We start from the raw sequence: 19,517 nt of genomic DNA, 5'->3' as shown, positions 1-19,517 counted from the left end.
AGGTCCATAGGCTTGGTCACAGAAGTGTGACACATTATGATTAGAGAAGTTAGCATATGACGCGGTGTGTGAGGAGACTGACGGGCAGCTGAGTGCAGTGATTGAGGTAACTGCTGTGTGTTGTAATATGACTGCACTGGAGCTGCTCTGAATAGAGATGGAGATGTCATGCCTCACCTCTAATAAGATCATCCATGATATTAAAACTCCTCCGCATATGAAGGAGACGGAAGTGCCTGGGCGCTTAAGGGGTTTTATGCTGATCAAGCTGGGCCACCACTTACTGCCAGAAACTTTTAACAACACCACCCACCACTTCTGCTTCCTACCCCAGTTCCCCTGCACCAGCCATCACCATTATTGCATGTGAATTTTGGATATATATATATTTTTTACCTCTATATTATATTAATGTAATTGTTGTTATCCAGAAGCTGAAAGTTCTGGCTTGCTGCTTTTGAAGTGTTACATGTTTTTGTTGAGGTTTCCTGTGGGGTCCAATGTAGTTGCCTCAATCATTCTATCTCTTTGCAATGCCTGCATTGCATTGCGACCCAATCACAAAACATTCATGGCTGAACTGTTCTGCACAAACTGTTCAGGCTGGACTGAAAAGATCAGGGACCTTGTTAAAAACACACTTCAGCCACTCTTTACAAAATGTTCGGATTCTGGAGAAGGATTTTGCAATGCCGCAGGTGCAAATACACAGCCAGGAACAGCACAACTTCTAAATTACTCATATTATTAGTTAGCAACTGGAATATTAGTAGCTTTTTGTGGTGTAATTTTGCTGGGGAAAATTAGTTTTTTTGCTTGTAAGAATGTGCACATTTGTAATCAGCCAGGCAAAAAAAATTAATTGCTAATATTTTACCATTTTCAGAAAATTTGTGATTTATTTTTTTCTATTTTCTGTAATCAGTTTTTTCTGTTTCGCGTAAATATTGTTTAAAAATACATTTTATTTTGTATTAATTCAGTGTTATGAATTAAGGCATGTTCTTTGTGCCTCATTTTCCATTATTACATTGAAATGCTTGTAATATATTTACATTGTAATTTATGTATTTGGCAGACACAAACTGAACCCATGATCTTTTGTTTGCGCTACAGAAATGCCTACAGTAATTTATCAGCATTATTTCTTTAATCAACCTCCCTACTTTTTTGAAGATATCAGTAATTCAAAACAAATAGAAAATTTGTTTTTATTTTTCATTGCCACTTTATGTTCATATACATTTAAACTGTTGTCGTAAGGACTAATCACCTTTGCTCTAAAGTCAACAAAACTTTGACATAACCATAAAGTACAATATTGCCAAACTGTTCAACTCCTATGACAGTAAAGATGCATGTGAACTGCAAAAAATGGAAACCTTAAAGAAACAGCAAAAAATAAACTACGATAAGTATGTTTACCATGAATCTTTTTCTCCCCTCTCAACAGGTGCATTCTAAAGGCCCACCTTGGCAGCTAGAGGAAAGGAGAGGTCGGCCTCCGTCACCATGACAGTGTTGCCACGGGCCGTGGCTTCCCTGGCTGTGCCCGGCCTTATCCTCTGTGTCATCACTCTTCCATTTCCTGCTATACTATCCCAGAGGCCCCCTCTCCCCACAGAACCCTCCACAACCCCAGCACCCCACACAAGGCCGGAGTGTACCCGCCTAGAGCACCCCGTCATCTCTATTCAAGGTGAGCACTGATGTCTCTCGCTCTCACTCCTGGGATATTACATCAATGTTTCTCTTCTCTCTTGGAATCTCTTGCAGACAGTTCATGCGTTGGAGGAGCTACTTTGAAATTCTAGCATGCCAAATAAAAGATAGTGTAATTTTGAAGTTGTTGAAGGTGTCAATCTTAGAATATTTTTTCCTATCCCACTTTAATATTCAGAGAGAGCTGTAAGTGTAAAAAACATAAAAAAAAAATCTCAGTGGCAATATTAAAACACTAATTGGTTTGACCATCCCAACCAGAAAAATGTAGCAACACTGGCTCAACCAATGGTGTGATTTTGTTGCTGGAATATTTGATTTTCCGACCAATCATGCTGAATGTTTTAGAAACCTGTTTACAATTGGTAATGCTAAGATACACTTCAGTCAAAGTGCAGTTTGCTAGACTACAAGCTACTACCAAAATGTAGAAAACTGCAATGTTATAAAAGTAAAAAATACAAAACCTTTATGTAATTGCACATAATACAGCATTTAACTAAATATTTGGATGGAAAAAAAGAATACTGCATGGACTCAAATCATTTTATGAATTATTTGACCAGTCAGTCATTTACTAAAAAGAATCAGTTCACAAACATGTTTACTAAGTTTTAAATTGATTCACTAATCCACTGAAATGAATCAAATCAGTGTCATGAATCTTATTTAACCAACTCTATATATGAAAGAATGTCCAATAACTGGAAAAATGCTTGATGGAGCTGTACTATTTTGAAAAAAGCTGCTGTAATCGTACTACAGAAAATAGTAAATGACTAAACATTGGCAATATTTTTGTTGGCTAAAAGCGAAACACAAAAACTGACAAAGCATGCTTTAAGGGCACAGAATGTAGTCAGCTTTAATTGCGGATAAAAACAGCAATTCTTAGTCTTTTGTTGAAATATGTGGCCAGGCATGTTCTCCACCGTTATACACAATTTTATACACAAAAGACCACTGCTGGAATTCAAAGTGTTTGGGAATGTAGCGCCCAGCCTAGTGAGTCTGGTTGTTTTTCCACTGTTCCTGTGTATTACATAGGCTCAGAATGTAGATCTACATTTTTTGTTTAGTTTATCTTATTCATTGGGTTATCCACACATTTCAGACAGTGATAGAGCATGCTGAAGATAGCTAGAGATAAACGTCTTTCATTTCGTCAAGATTCCTATCCTCCTGTGTCCTAGCACACAAAGAAAACAGAATGTGCAGCCATACCTTGATATCGTTTAGAAAATCTTCTCCATACCCTTGGAACAAAGGTGTTTTCTATACCAAGAACATATTTATTTAGACAACAGAGTGTGTTTGTAGTGAATATGATCTGTCGACGATTGCTAACCCATGGAGTACGAGCAGCATGTTTTTTGAGGGACATTACAAAAATGGCAGAATAATGCTTCATGGGAAACAAAAAGAATTGATATCTGGGGGGGCTCTATATAATATATGAAACCTACTTGGACGTTAGGGCAGCCATGGCTCATATAGACATTGCCTGCGGCCAGCTCCGTTTATTGCTTCCGAAAAAAACTCAGGTTGCATTTTGATTTGTCATTTTATGCTTTGCCATCATTTTATGCTTTGCCATTTTTTCTTTTCATAGTCTTGAAATAGACTGCAATTACAAACGGCCTTGTTCACTGAGTTAGAAAACACTACAATTTGCAAACAAGCAGTAAATCGTAAAGCCAGATAACCAAAGTACTGTCTTTGTTTTTCTCATTTTTTTGTTTCTGTTGTTATGGTATTCTATTCCCTTTCATCATTTTAGCTCATTGAAGCAAAGGCACTGTGGCGTAGCATTCACGATAAGAGCTCCTGAACAATTAGCTTTGCACTGTAAGCAATAGCACACCTCAAAATCACTCTTTATGTGTTCTCAATGGTATGGAAGTCCCACAGCACACCTTAATGCCTTCTTTTATGTTGAAGCAGTGGTATGGAATCCCTGCTACAATGGAAGTGTTGGCCGAACTTGAGATTAGGTTCTTTCATGGAAGAACGTTTTTTAATTGACGCCTTCTGGCGGCTGCTCAGTGGAGTCACCTGAGGCGTATTGGGGGCCTCTATCTCTGATCTCTGACAAGGTCTGTAGATTCACACATGCCTTTGAACTATTCTAAACCATACTACTAAGATGATTTAGCATGGTAGAGCATGACCACCAGGGTTCTTCCTGAATGGGACTTACAACCTTAAGAATTAGTCTTTACACTTCAAGGAATTACTTCCTAATGAGTTTTTAATTAGTTTTTTGACTTGTTTTCCATTAAAAATGAAGTTAAACGATGTAAAAAGATGGATTTACTCATGCAACATTACATTAAGACTTATTTTCAGACAATGTATCTTTTTTTTACTTATTTTATAATAAGAATAAATTAAAATATAGCTGCAAGCAGCGATGACGGGCCCAAGCCGTCAGCATATGCCACCCCGGTGGCATCGATAAAACGGTGCCCAGCGAGCACACGCATTACAGTAACCCTCTGGCAGTTTGGTTTTAAGGGATACGGCAATTAAAGGGTTAATCCAAACCATCAACTCTGTGAAACACACACACACACAGAACAACATATAAAACTTTAAATTCTGTGAAAATATATTTTTCATTGGTAGTTGATGTTAGTTAATGCATTTACTAATGCTAACAAATGAGAAATTATTATAGTTACCAAAGGTTTTAATTTTTTAATGATTTATTTTTCCATTAACTAACATGAATAATTTTTTTTCTAACACAAATTAATAAAGTAAAAAATATATTGTTAATATTTAATGTTATTTGTGAATTAACCAATGTTAAAAAACAACATTATTTAACTGTTGTTAATTTACATCATTAATAAATATATACCATTTAATGTTGATCAATATTAATTCCAAAATGTGTTAATATATTATTAAAATTTAAAGTTTTATCTTTTGAACATGACTATTTTTCTAATATTAAAAATATTTTGTTCATTGTTAGTTCATTGTAAGTTCATACTATCAATGAAGAATTAACATGCTGTAAAAAATATATTTTTCATTGTCAGTTCATGTTAATTAATGCATTCCCTACTGTTAACAAATGAGACTTAATTATAAAGTGTTATCAAAACCTTTAATGCTTTATAAGCATTTTTTAAGGATTTTATTGAGAAGTTTAAACAGACTCTCTCTCTCTCTCTCTTTCTCTCTCTCTCTCTCTCTCTCCCCCTCCACACTCACTGAACTCACACAGTCAGTCACCCACCCAGTCACCCACCGCACACATTAGAAGCACAGTGACAGGAGAACTCTGATAGTTTTTAAATTTTCTCCTCTGCATAGTGTATTGTAAATTCATGAAATTAATCACATATCCTCAGACTGTCTTGTTCTGTGTATGTAATTTTTTATGAAGTGTTTGGAAGCTGCTCTTAAAAGATAAAAAAAAAACGTTTTCTCTTTTTTCTGTAACTTTAATAAATTGCCATTAAAACACCGTTCAAGATATCCTAAATCCGTCCGCAATTTAGCATCTTCAGTATTTTGGCATCATGAGAAAAAATGTTTGGTGTGATTTCTGTGTTTCTGTTTGGAGGAGTATGAATTTGTTTACAGCACGTTTTTAAAAAAAACCCACATTAAAATAAATATAGCCGACTTCCTGTTGGTCGTAGCTAATGACTGTAAATTAGAAATTTGTCCGGATTAATAAGAAAATTTATGTACCGAGTTTGGTGTCTGTAGCTATCATTATATATATAAAAACATTAATAATTATATACCATTTAATGTTGATAAATATTAATTCCAAAATGTGTTAATATATTATTAAATTTTAAAGTTTATCTTTTGAACATGACTATTTTTCTAACATTAAAAAGATTAATAAATGCTTTAAAAAAAATTGTTCTTTGTTAGTTCATACTATCATGGAAGAATTAACATGCTGTAAAAATATATTTGTCATTGTTAGTTCACGTTAATTAATGCATTTCCTAATGTTAAGAAATGAGACCTTATTATAAAGTGTTATCAAAATCTTTAATGATTTATAAGCATTTTTTTAAGATTTTAAAAAACAGACCCCCTCTCTCTCTTTCTCACTCTCACCCACTGCCTCAATCCACACAGTCACTCACACAGTCACTCACCCCCACCCCTCACTCAGAAGCAGTGACAGGGAGCTCTCACTCAGAAGCAGCTCTGATAGTTTTTTAATTTTCTCCTCTGCATAGTGTATTGTAAATTCATGAAATTAATCACATATCCTCAGACTGTATTGTTCTGTGTATGTAATTTTTTATGAAGTGTTTGGAAGCTGCTCTTAAAAGAAAAAAAATAATAATAATAATTCTCTTTTTTACTGTAACTTTAATAAATTGCCATTAAATCATCTTTCAAGATATCCTAAATCCGTCCGCAATTTAGCATCTTCAGTATTTTGGCATCATGAGAAAAAATGTTTGGTGTGATTTCCGTGTTTCTGTTTGGAGGAGTATGAATTTGTTTACAGCCTGTTTTTAAAAAAAACCCACATTAAAATAAATATAGCCGACTTCCTGTTGGTCGTAGCTAATGACGGTTAATTAGAAAGTTGTCCGGATTAATAAGACCAATTTATGTACCGAGTTTGGTGTCTGTAGCTAAAACTAACCCCCCCATTTTTGACAAAAGGTGGCGCTATAGAGTGCCTCTTCCACGCCCGTTTATGAGCTTTTTCCAGTGTCTAACTATCATTAATACTGATATGTGTGTTGAGTTTCATGACATTCTAAACATGTTATCTGCCTCAAAATCACCAGAAACGAATTTTCAACTTTGACACGTTGCCATGGCAACATAATTTTAGATATCAATATTCCCTTCACAGTTTTACATCGGCCGTGTTTTGACATTATTCTGGTGAAGTTTGAAGCAAATCGAGTAAAAATAAGATGCTGAATTCAAAGCATTTTGAAAACGACACACTTCCTGCAGCCAGTTGGTGGCGCTATAACTTTCAGTCATTATAGTCACATCTATCCGATCGGCATCATGCAACGAACAAATCACTGAAGTTTGATCTACATCATACAATGTATGTGGACGTTATTAGGCATTTCCTGGGTCTCATTTTTCGCCATAACTTCATCGCCTCGCCACGGGCAAACCGTTCGACATATCAAAAATATCTTCGCAATTTAGCGTCCCCAATGTCTTGAGATCATGTTCACCGAGTTTGGTGGCAATTGTATGGAAATCCTCAGAGGAGTATATCAAATTCCAGAGCATGCGCTTTTCAAACAGCCCTGAATAGCCGACTTCCTGTTGGGCGGAGCCTATGACATGCTGCGCGGAAGTTGTTCGGCTCAATGAGTTCTATATGTGTACCGAGTTTCATATGAATACGTGCAAGTATGTGTGAGCTATACATCAAGCTTTCTGACAATTTTCCAGGGGGCGCCGTAGAGCCCCTGTGCCACGACCGGGTCCCAGCCTCAGCGGCGTCCTAATGGCCGCAGGTTCCAATGTGCGTGCCAATTTTCAAGAGTTTTCGGGCACGTTAAGGCCCCCAAAAGTACCCGGATAGTCGAAATAAAAAATAAAAAAAATAATAAAAAATATAGCTGCGAGCAGCGATGACGGGCCCAAGCCGTCAGCATACGCCACCCCGGTGGCATCGATAAAACGGTGCCCAGCGAGCACAAGCATCACAGTAACCCTCTGGCAGTTTGGTTTTAAGGGATACGGCAATTAAAGGGTTAATCCAAACCATCAACTCTGTGAAACACACACACACAGAACAACATATAAAACTTTAAATTCTGTGAAAATATATTTTTCATTGGTAGTTGATGTTAGTTAATGCATTTACTAATGCTAACAAATGAGAAATTATTATAGTTACCAAAGGTTTTAATGATTTATTTTTCCATTAACTAACATGAATAATTTTTTCTAACACAAATGAATAAAGTAAAAAATATATTGTTAATATTTAATGTTATTTGTGCATTCACCAATGTTAAAAAACAACATTATTTAACTGTTGTTAGTTAACATCATTAATAAATATATACCATTTAATGTTGATCAAAATCAATTCCAAAATGTGTTAATATATTATTACATTTTAAAGTTTTATCTTTTGAACATGACTATTTTTCTAATATTAAAAATATTTTGTTCATTGTTAGTTCATTGTAAGTTCATACTATCAATGAAGAATTAACATGCTGTAAAAAATATATCTTTCATTGTTAGTTCATGTTAATTAATGCATTCCCTACTGTTAACAAATGAGACTTAATTATAAAGTGTTATCAAAACCTTTAATGCTTTATAAGCATTTTTTAAGGATTTTATTGAGAAGTTTAAACAGACCCTCTCTCTCTCTCTCTCTCTCTTTCTCTCTCTCTCTCTCTCTCTCCCCCTCCACACTCACTGAACTCACACAGTCAGTCACCCACCGCACACATTAGGAGCGCAGTGACAGGAGATCTCTGATAGTTTTAATTTTCTGCTCTCCATAGTGTATTGTAAATTCATGAAATTAATCACATATCCTCAGACGGTCTTGTTCTGTGTATGTAATTTTTTATGAAGTGTTTGGAAGCTGCTCTTTAAAGATAAAAAAAAAAAAAGTGTTCTTTTTTACTGTAACTTTAATAAATTGCCATTAAATCACCGTTCAAGATATCCTAAATCGGTCCGCAATGAAGCATCTTCAGTATCTTGGAAGCATGTGAAAAAATGTTTGGTGTGAATTTTTGGTTTCTGCTTGAAGGAGTATGAATTTGTTTACAGCCCGTTTAAAAAAAAAAAAAACGCATTAAAAAAAAATAGCCGATTTCCTGTTGGTCGTAGCTAATGACTGTAAATTAGAAAGTTGTCCGGATTAATAAGAACAATTTATGTACCGAGTTTGGTGTCTGTAGCTATCATTATATATATATATAATCATTAATAATTATATACCATTTAATGTTGATCAATATTAATCCAAAATGTGTTTATATATTATTAAATTTTAAAGTTTATCTTTTGAACATGACTATTTTTCTAACATTAAAAAGATTAATAAATGCTTTAAAAAAATTGTTCTTTGTTAGTTCATACTATCATGGAAGAATTAACATGCTGTAAAAATATATTTTTCATTGTTAGTTCACGTTAATTAATGCATTTCCTAATGTTAAGAATTGAGACCTTATTATAAAGTGTTATCAAAATCTTTAATGATTTATAAGCATTTTTTAAAGATTTTAAAAAACAGACCCTCTCTCTCTTTCTCTCTCTCACCCACTGCCTCAATCCACACAGTCACTCACACAGTCACTCACACCCCACCCCCACCCCTCACTCAGCTGCAGGCTGACAGGACCTCTCACTCAGAGGCAGGCTGGCAGGGAGCTCTAACTCAAAAGCAGCTCTGATAGTTTTTTAATTTTCTCCTCTGCATAGTGTATTGTAAATTCATGAAATTAATCACATATCCTCAGACTGTATTGTTCTGTGTATGTAATTTTTTATGAAGTGTTTGGAAGCTGCTCTTAAAAGATAAAAAAAAAAAAAAAATTATCTTTTTTACTGTAACTTTAATAAATTGCCATTAAATCATCGTTCAAGATATCCTAAATCCGTCCGCAATTTAGCATCTTCAGTATTTTGGCATCATGATAAAAAATGTTTGGTGTGATTTCCGTGTTTCTGCTTGGAGGAGTATTAATTTGTTTACAGCCCGTTTTTAAAAAAAACCCACATTAAAATAAATATAGCCGACTTCCTGTTGGTCGTAGCTAATGACTGTAAATTATAAAGTTGTCCGGATTAATTAGAACAATTTATGTACCGAGTTTGGGGTCTGTAGCTAAAACTAACCCCCTCATTTTTGACAAAAGGTGGCGCTATAGAGTGCCTCTTCCACGCCCGTTTATGAGCTTTTTCCAGTGTCTAACTATCATTAATACTGATATGTGTGTTGAGTTTCATGACATTCTAAACATGTTATCTGCCTCAAAATCACCAGAAACGAATTTTCAACTTTGACACGTTGCCATGGCAACATAATTTTAGATATCAATATTCCCTTCACAGTTTTACATCGGCCGTGTTTTGACATTATTCTGGTGAAGTTTGAAGCAAATCGAGTAAAAATAAGATGCTGAATTCAAAGCATTTTGAAAACGACACACTTCCTGCAGCCAGTTGGTGGCGCTATAACTTTCAGTCATAATAGTCACATCTATCCGATCGGCATCATACAACGAACAAATCACTGGAGTTTGATCTACATCATACAATGTATGTGGACGTTATTAGGCATTTCCTGGGTCTCATTTTTCGCCATAACTTCATCGCCTCGCCACGGGCAAACCGTTCGACATATCAAAAATATCTTCGCAATTTAGCATCCCCAATGTCTTGAGATCATGTTCACCGAGTTTGGTGGCAATCGTATGGAAATCCTCAGAGGAGTATATCAAATTCCAGAACATGCGCTTTTTAAACAGCCCTGAATAGCCGACTTCCTGTTGGGCGGAGCCTATGAAATGCTGCACGGAAGTTGTTCGGCTCAATGAGTTCTATATGTGTACCGAGTTTCATATGAATACGTGCAAGTATGTGTGAGCTATACATCAAGCTTTCTGACAATTTTCCAGGGGGCGCCGTAGAGCCCCTGTGCCCCGCCCGGGTCCCAGCCTCAGCGGCGTCCTAATGGCCGCAGGTTCCAACGTGCGTGCCAATTTTCAAGAGTTTTCGGGCACGTTAAGGCCCCCAAAAGTACCCGGATAGTCGAAATAAAAAATAATAAAAAAAAAAATAATAATCCTTAGAAGAACAATAGGGCCCTGCGCCTTACTGGCTTGGGCCCTAATAATAATCCTTAGAAAAACAATAGGGCCCTGCGCCTTACTGGCTTGGGCCCTAACAAGTGGAAACAATCTGGCAGTGCAGTAACAAAATATACTTCAAATTAATACACCAATTCAAGATAGTCTTCATGTCTTATCCAGTGTGGTGTAAGTAAATAAATATGTGTGACCCTGGACCACAAAACCAGTCATAAGAGTCAATTTTTTCGAAATTTAGATTTATATATCATCTGAACCGTGAATAAATAAGCTTTCCATTGATGTATGGTTTGTTAGGATCAGACAATATTTGGCCTGAGATACAACTATTTGAAAATCTGGAATCTGAGGGTGCATAAAAATCAAAATATTGAGAAAATCACCTTTAAAGTTGTTCAAATGAAGTTCTTAGCGATGCATATTACTAATCACAAATTGAGTTTTGATATATTTACGGTAGGAAATTTACAAAATATCTTAATGGAACATGATCTTTACTTAATATCCTAATGATTTTTGGCAAAAAAAATAAAAATCAATAATTTTGACCCATACAATGTATTTTTGGCTATTGCTAAAAATATGCCCCAGCGTTTCATTTGTTATTATTATTATTATTATTTTGATATTATAATAGGAAAATTTGACAAATACTTAAATGCATTATTTGTTTTAAAATTGCACATAATATAGAAACTAGGAGAATGTTGTGCTGCATATCTAAAAAAAAATTAAAAAAAATTTTTTACGTGAATATTTCTACCCTCTGACCAATAGGTTGTTTTTGCTGTTTTATTTGTATAACGCTTTTCCTGATACATGTTGTTTCAAAGCAGCTTTACAGGAGAATATTACACATTTTTAATGCAGGCATCACATTCAAAGCAGCTTTACAGGAGATGCATGTTTCTGCATTACAAATTAAGAGTAATTTTTTGGTGATATCAAGTAATGTCCATATAGCAGAAATATGCATTTCTACGATAATATAAATAATGCAGTTAGCTAATGACGTGTATTCAAGCAGAAACAATGAACACAATGAAGGCAATCATGTTGTTATCATAATGATTACAATATAAGGAAAATTTGGCAGTTTTGTACAGTATATTTATTTAAAGTTGGCATCATCTGAGGTCCTCACAGGTGTTGGCATGATCATTGCTGCTGTAGCTTTAAATTCTGTTCAAGGTTTGCTGTTTGGTCCAATATAGTTGTTGCTGCCCTGACCCTCAATAGCAACCTCTTTGCAAAGGCTGGATTAGATTGTGGCAGGTTCATAAAACAATTCTCACTGAAATGTGACTCACAGACAGTTTAGGTCAGACTGAAATAATCAGACACCTCCATACCTTTTTTGTTATATGCCAACTGGAATAATAACAGTTTCTTTTCTACCTCCTCCATATTACTTCACCACGACTGGCCGGTCCAAGTTGCCGACCGCCGATTAGGCATCATTGATGTGCAAATGCGGGCAGTCAAGTGTCAATGTGACTTCAGAAATTTGAGGAAGTACGGAAAGAAAAGTTTTTGCAGCTTCCTTTCAATAGGTGGTCTGTTTGGCTTAGAAAAGTTTTAAAACTCTGAGCGTGTTTACATCGAACCCTTTTATTTCAAGCGATCAAAGACTCTTGATTTCATGATATGGCTACCGGTTTAAGAAACCCAAAGCTGTTGCTCTGACGTTATATAATACCATATTGAGAGCAACCTTATACTTATTTCCTTCAGAGAAAATCCTTTTTTTTTGTGATATTGCATGTTATATGTGAAAATCCCCTCTAAAATCATTGCCAGCATATCTAGGAACCAGCAACAGCAATAGCATGCTGGTACTACAAGGAGTCTCAGATAAGTTTATATATCTGGGAATGTAATTTGGATGGATTTTTTTTGTGGGGGTGTAGGTATTTATTCTGTTTTTATTTTTTTTCCTAGCTAAGCTTGCACAATCACACCTGCATGCCTAGTCTATCTACAAGCATATCAACGTTTCACTGCAAACACATGTATGCTGAGAATTACTAGGTTTTTGGAGATGCATTCAACAAACATTGAGGCGAATTCACACATTCAGCGTTTCAGCAAAAACCTGTTCTGTATTCAGTCCAGTGAAACGAGCTGCAAAATGTGTAGAAATTTTACTGCGTTGTGAATTTTAAAATGAATTAGCATTATTATCAGCTCTATTTGTATTTACTATTATTTATAAATGATGTATAAAATAAACATGAAAAATTAAATACAATAATCTTATATTGTAAAACTAAATGCAAGCATCACATTCATCATTCATTGTTTCTGCATTACAAATTAAAAGTAATTTGTTGGTGATATCAAAGTAATGTCCATATAGCAGAAATCATATAAATTATGCAGTTAGCTAATCAAGTGTATTCAAGCAGAAACAATGAACACAATTCAGGCAATCGTGTTGTGATCATAATGATTACAATAGAGTATAAGGAAAATTTGGCAGACTCTTGATTTCATGATATGGCTACCGGTTTAAGAAACCCAAAGCTGTTGCTCTGACGTTATATAATACCATATTGAGAGCAACCTTATACTTATTTCCTTCAGAGAAAATCCTTTTTTTTTGTGATATTGCATGTTATATGTGAAAATCCCCTCTAAAATCATTGCCAGCATATCTAGGAACCAGCAACAGCAATAGCATGCTGGTACTACAAGGAGTCTCAGATAAGTTTATATATCTGGGAATGTAATTTGGATGGATTTTTTTTGTGGGGGTGTAGGTATTTATTCTGTTTTTATTTTTTTTCCTAGCTAAGCTTGCACAATCACACCTGCATGCCTAGTCTATCTACAAGCATATCAACGTTTCACTGCAAACACATGTATGCTGAGAATTACTAGGTTTTTGGAGATGCATTCAACAAACATTGAGGCGAATTCACACATTCAGCGTTTCAGCAAAAACCTGTTCTGTATTCAGTCCAGTGAAACGAGCTGCAAAATGTGTAGAAATTTTACTGCGTTGTGAATTTTAAAATGAATTAGCATTATTATCAGCTCTATTTGTATTTACTATTATTTATAAATGATGTATAAAATAAACATGAAAAATTAAATACAATAATCTTATATTGTAAAACTAAATGCAAGCATCACATTCATCATTCATTGTTTCTGCATTACAAATTAAAAGTAATTTGTTGGTGATATCAAAGTAATGTCCATATAGCAGAAATCATATAAATTATGCAGTTAGCTAATCAAGTGTATTCAAGCAGAAACAATGAACACAATTCAGGCAATCGTGTTGTGATCATAATGATTACAATAGAGTATAAGGAAAATTTGGCAGTTTTGGATATTTATTCAAAGTTGGCATCATCTGAGGTCCTCACGGGTGTTGGGACATAATTTTTTTCAGGGGCCATTAACACAAACATGCTGCTGATATATTGTTGCTCTATATGCAGATGTCTGTTGCACTTGCGTACTTTTGCAGCATCTCTTGAATAACACGCTGTCCTTAAAACATGGCTTTTAGGTTCAACTTTAAAAAACAAAACAAAATACTCACTGCCCTGCATCTCATGTTTTTAAAGCAAAAACTTGTTCTGTGTGAATGGCCCCTTAGTAAATTCCACCTATTGTTGTATAAAACCAGCATCTATAGTTACCAGATTTGGATCTTGGACTTTTATAGGCCACGTCGACACTGAAAACAGCACAATTTAAGAGCTAATGTCAGGTATGGTGTGTCCCTGCATGTCCAATGCTGAGAACCTAATGCAAAGTCCTAACCTGTTAGGCTGGAATTACAGTAATCTGTCCCGAGAGGAGTGGTGCCACAGAGCCATTGTCTACCTTCCACTCACCCAGCCATTGTAATTGTCTTGAGATTGTTTGTCTCGTCTGTAGAACATGTTCAGAAACCAATCTCTAGTGGGTAATAGTGCTGTTGTTTAACCACCGGTCCCATTTAAGGAGACCTTGAGAAGAAAAAATAGAAAAACAGTGTTGTTCTTTAACTTCAGGCCGTTACCGGTGTGTCTCCCTCCACCTAATTGGTCCGTGATTTCAGAGGCACTGATGCCTGAATGTTCTGTCATGTTGTTGGACCCTCTGTCACCACAGACATAGAAAGTAGAGGTTGTTGGAGGTGTTCGCAACCTTGGAGTGCAAGGTTTACGTTTGCTAACTGTGAATGGAATGGAACTTGGTAAGTGGTTTGAAATGATAGCAGCAGCCCTTATGCTTCTGCTTGGCCTTTCCTGTCTATTGTAAATGCTGACGTGTTACGCTTCAATGACCGTTTGAAATTGCCAACACAGGTTTCTCTCATTGGCTTTGTGAAAGGTGCTCTTTCAGATCTTTGCCTGACTTGAACCGGCCCTCGATTTACGGCCTGATCCCCAGAGTGCCCTTACCCCGCCTGTCCTCTCCTCTGTTGTGCCGTGGCATTTCTTGGGGCGCTCATTGTCTTCCTATTTCTATAATCAGAGTGCAGTCTGCGTAAGAGGATTTAGATTTCTGTGGCTCTCTCCAGTCATGCAGTGACAACAGGGGATGCAACAGCAGGGAAATCACACGGCAGGCGTGGGGAAGGAGACCAGAAGACAAAACAAAAGCAAATTCGGACTGTGCTCAGATAAGCTCCGGCCTGCATCTTCTGATAAGATTCTCTGAGCTCAGATGAGAGATGGGCCAGTCTTTGGAGCGGAGAGATGCAAAATACAGACGAGATGACTGTGTCTCTCGCAGAACAGGGCTAGTGCTTACATGATGTGCTTTGGGAACCAATATGCTTTATTTATTATCAAAAGTAACGCTACAGAGGCATGAGGCTGCTGGGCCTACAGCGGTCAATGGTGATCCGTATTCACTCTCTCATATTGATCCCAGAGAGGACTGTTGCTCTTGTGCAATTGGATTAGTTTCACCTTGATTCCTTTTAAAACTATTTCTCATTGATACATTTTTCTGCCTCACACTGCATAAAATATTCCCTAATCTACTCCCTAACCGCATTTAGGATTATTATTGTTTAATTATGTCTGTATTTAGTGATAAACTTAAAGCAATGAATTCAATAAACATAGAGGGAAATTATGCTTTATTTATTTTTTTACTTAATGATTAAAAAGAAACATTAGGGCAATGTTAAAACCCATAATCTTGCTGTTTGTGGATTAGGGTTAATAGCTTTTCATTTGCATAATGTTGTAGTTTTGTGATCCTTGTTTGAATAATTTTAATCATCTGCATTTTTTAGATGCATGCCACTAATGATTACTGAACTTTTTACTTGGAGGTGTTTTTACATTTTATGACATCTTGAAGTCAGATTTAAAATAAATAAATAAATAAAACATTTGGTCACTTTAGTTTGGGGACCAATTCTGACTTTTAACTATGACTTTTGTAAACTAATTTGCTGTTTATAAAGATTTAGCAAGGTAGTAAAAGGTAGTAAAAGTAGCAAGGTAGGCTTCATAGGATTAAGGGATGTAGAATATGGTCAGAATAAGGCATTAATATGTAGTTTATAAGTACTAATAAACAGCCAATATGCTAGTAATATGAAAATTGGTGGTACTCATTTACAGTAAATCTTACATTGACTATGTTTACATGCACAACAGTGATGACTATTCAAATCTGCTTATTTTCAAAACCTGATAATTAAAGAAAATATGTTGACATGACATTTTTTTTTCTCATATTAAAATGTAAACAAACATTCATGCATTGAAAAACTGTCAGAATGCTTCTAAAGGAGTTTTTAATGGTTTTTAATAATAACTGGGCAGAAATCCAGGTGCACAATCCTTAAACAAATTCTGACCTTCACCCGATCAAAACAACACTGTATAATGTGTTTCTATGACCTTACACATTGTCAGATTATTAATCATAATTGGTGTAAGATTGTGCATGTGAACTGTGAACTCTCAGACTGTAGAAAATTTGGCAGATTTCTGTTAAATCTGTACTACATTATTCTCAAATCTACACATCCTCCCTTGCGTGTTCATTAATTAAATATTTTGGCAAATTTGATTATGCTTTCAGCTGCCAGTAAGAGTGTAATACCCTCAGCCCTGCTTAAATCCACATTTAAATCCATTTACCACATTTTCCCCTGGTATAGGCAAAGAAAGTCTGCAGGTTCAATCCGGGCCTGGTTACTTTGTGTGATTTGTAGCTTAACAATGGCAGTCTTGCAATCAATACCTGCAGCAGCATACCCAAAACCACAGCTGTAAATTTTTGAGAACAAAAAAACAATGATTATGATTTATGTCCTCGGGAGCATCTTGGATGCAGACTGTTGAATCTGTTCTTGTCCCTCGGATCTGCTGGCTAGCGCATTAATCACTTCCGCTGCATGTTTGGTGAGGAAAATGCAATAATCGTCCATCAACCCTTTTCTGGTCCGGCCCTCATATTTATCCTTTTTTATTGCATATGGATTGCTGGACGCCAGGCAGGCTTAATGATGTGTGGGAGCTGTCCGTGCATATAAAACCACCGTTTATGTCATCGAGGCTTAGAAGTCCGTTAGAAAGGGCAGTTTATGATCAACTCCTGTAAACAAACATTCAGATAAACTCAACGCTTACTGCACTGATGCAAACACATTTTGTTGGTTATTTTAAAATGACTATAAAGGGGAATTGGAGTGGTTTGTTATGAGAGTTTAGTAGGTGAAGGATCTGAGCCCTGCAGGACTTACAGCTGAACAGCTGAGTCTGTTTGTTTCTGCAAAGATCAGCTTTTTCATGCTGTGTCTGACATTTAACTCCGGTGTGGTTTGGGTAACTCTGAGGTTATCATCACAGTCCCTCAACCTGCACCATCTAAGCGATTTTGTCAGTGCATGAAGCATTTGGGACCAGACTAAAAGGCACGCATACAGTAAACAAGCATAGATTTTAATTGTGGTCAAAGCAATGCTATACAGATCATTGCTGGTTTAGTACTGGTCTAACTGCCAAAATTCTGGTCAAATAATTTGGCTTTTCTGATGAAACTGATTGACTGAGGTTTATCTGGTTAAGCTAATTAAGAAGCCTGGTTCTGTGGATCCAAAGTACAACATACTGTATTCTGGTGACCAGCACCTGTCTTATTCGAGGAACAGTATTTATGCTAACTAGAGTAGTTTGCATCAGTTATATTTATTTATATATATATATATATATATATATATATATATATACTAGCCAAACAATTCAATGAAGTGAGACCATATTTATTTTTAAACTTTTTTACATCAAAGAAAAATGTTATCATCCTTTTTATTTAGTTTTTCCAAGTAAATGGGTCATAGTGGTTTGCTGACATAAGAGGTTGGAAACCTCTGCATTATATTATAGACTGTGAGCGGTCTCACTTTTGACCTACAGTAATGGATCAATAAACTCCATAAGCTTCAAGCTTGTGCTACAATTTTTATATATATATATATATATATATATATATATATATATATATTTAAAGAAAAAGACTCTCTCTTATCCTTCTCAGTCATTAATCACTGTCTGTAAGACAGCTGTTCTTGATGTATGATATCCAATAAGATTTTCTATGATTCTTTCTGAACACATTTTATCAGAGTCATCAAAGGCCATAACCACATTTTAACACGGGTGAGATGGATGCTTGTGGAAGAGGTAGGCTTCTAGTACAGATTGTGTTTGTGTCCCTGTCATTATTTTTCCATAAATAACGCCTGAATAATGCAGCCATATGGTCCCAATCATTCAGTTTGTTAATATATTAATTCGGCGGTATTGCAGAAGCTTTTTTTCCTGTAAATTCTATGCAGATAGATCCCCACATTTATTCAATTCGTGTTCCCGTGTGAATGACAGATTGTTTTGGATGACCCCAGCATCTGGATGACTCCATCTGCCAGGACCGATTCGGACTGTATGAAGTGGTATTTGTGGATGTCTTGTTAATAGAGACCAGTTTCACCGCTGCTTTGACCTGTGGTGCGAGAAAGCTGCAGCTGTTTTTGCGACTGTATTCACATAGCATTTTGCTGTGATCAAATTATTATTATTTTTTTTTATATTGTGCCTAAAAGAGAAATTACAGTATGTAATATGATATATAATTTTTTTTAGATTAATAATACAAATAATATTAAATACACAATTATTTTATTATACAAAATCTTGTAAAAATCTTTCTAGCAACCTGAAATGCAATTATACAGATGTAGCCTGCGATACAATTAAATTTGTACTTTTTTTTTAATTCAAAGTGACTTATATTTGCAATCAGCGTATATAAATTTTTGTTAGTTCTTGACAAAACTATGATTTATTTATTTTATTTTTTTAAGATTAATTTTGTAAAGTAGGCCTACATTGGAATTTGAGTTGTTTTTGTAACTCTAAACTATCCATTTATCATAAAGGCTTTTTCGCTTCTTAGGAAAGTGAATCTTGAGTATATTGTACATTTGTGCATTTAATAGGATCTTGTACCGCAAACAACATTTGAAAACTACATTATGCAATATTAGGCAAGGATTTCTGTGTTTTAGCTAGACATGTCCAGAATGCTGCTGAGAGATCCTATTTTGCATGGAAGGATAACAAATCTTTTTATTGGTTCCTTTTACAGGGAAATCCCATTTACTAAGCCACATTACGGTCAACAATAGATCAAGTGGTTTTTGTATTTACATAATGCCCTTTCTATCTCATGTAATTCCCACTTCAATAGGGCCAGTCTGTGCTGTAAGTGTGTTCCAGAGCAAATTGTTTTGATGTGCGAAACTTTGTATCAAACAGTGCTTTTATGTTCTGAGATTCCTTGGGTAAGCAGAGTTTTGACTAAGTGTCATGTTGAATTAGGATCAGTATCCTTGAAGAGGCCCAGTTACCTCTGAGCATAGCTCTCTGCGCCTCCTCACATGTTCTTGGGGACTCATGGGAAGAAACTACATTAATTTTCTTGGATTAGTGACCTCTATTGCGG

At 35.6% G+C, this 19,517-nt stretch overlaps 1 protein-coding gene across 1 annotated transcript in view; it reads left to right on the top strand.

Annotated features, from left to right (window-relative positions):
- The window catches only part of LOC306875752 (semaphorin-5B-like), a 134,180-nt gene that overhangs the window by 51,488 nt on the left and 63,175 nt on the right, over positions 1-19,517 (top strand). Inside the window, exon 3 of the mRNA XM_079426471.1 lies at positions 1,454-1,699. Coding sequence (XP_079282597.1) covers positions 1,513-1,699 — 187 coding nt within the window. The 5' untranslated portion in view covers positions 1,454-1,512. The remainder of the gene's footprint in view (positions 1-1,453; positions 1,700-19,517) is intronic.

This window comes from Barbus barbus (assembly GCF_936440315.1).
Source record: "Barbus barbus genome assembly, chromosome: 10".
NCBI lineage: Eukaryota > Metazoa > Chordata > Actinopteri > Cypriniformes > Cyprinidae > Barbus > Barbus barbus.
This window is presented reverse-complemented; position numbering and strand designations above follow the sequence as displayed.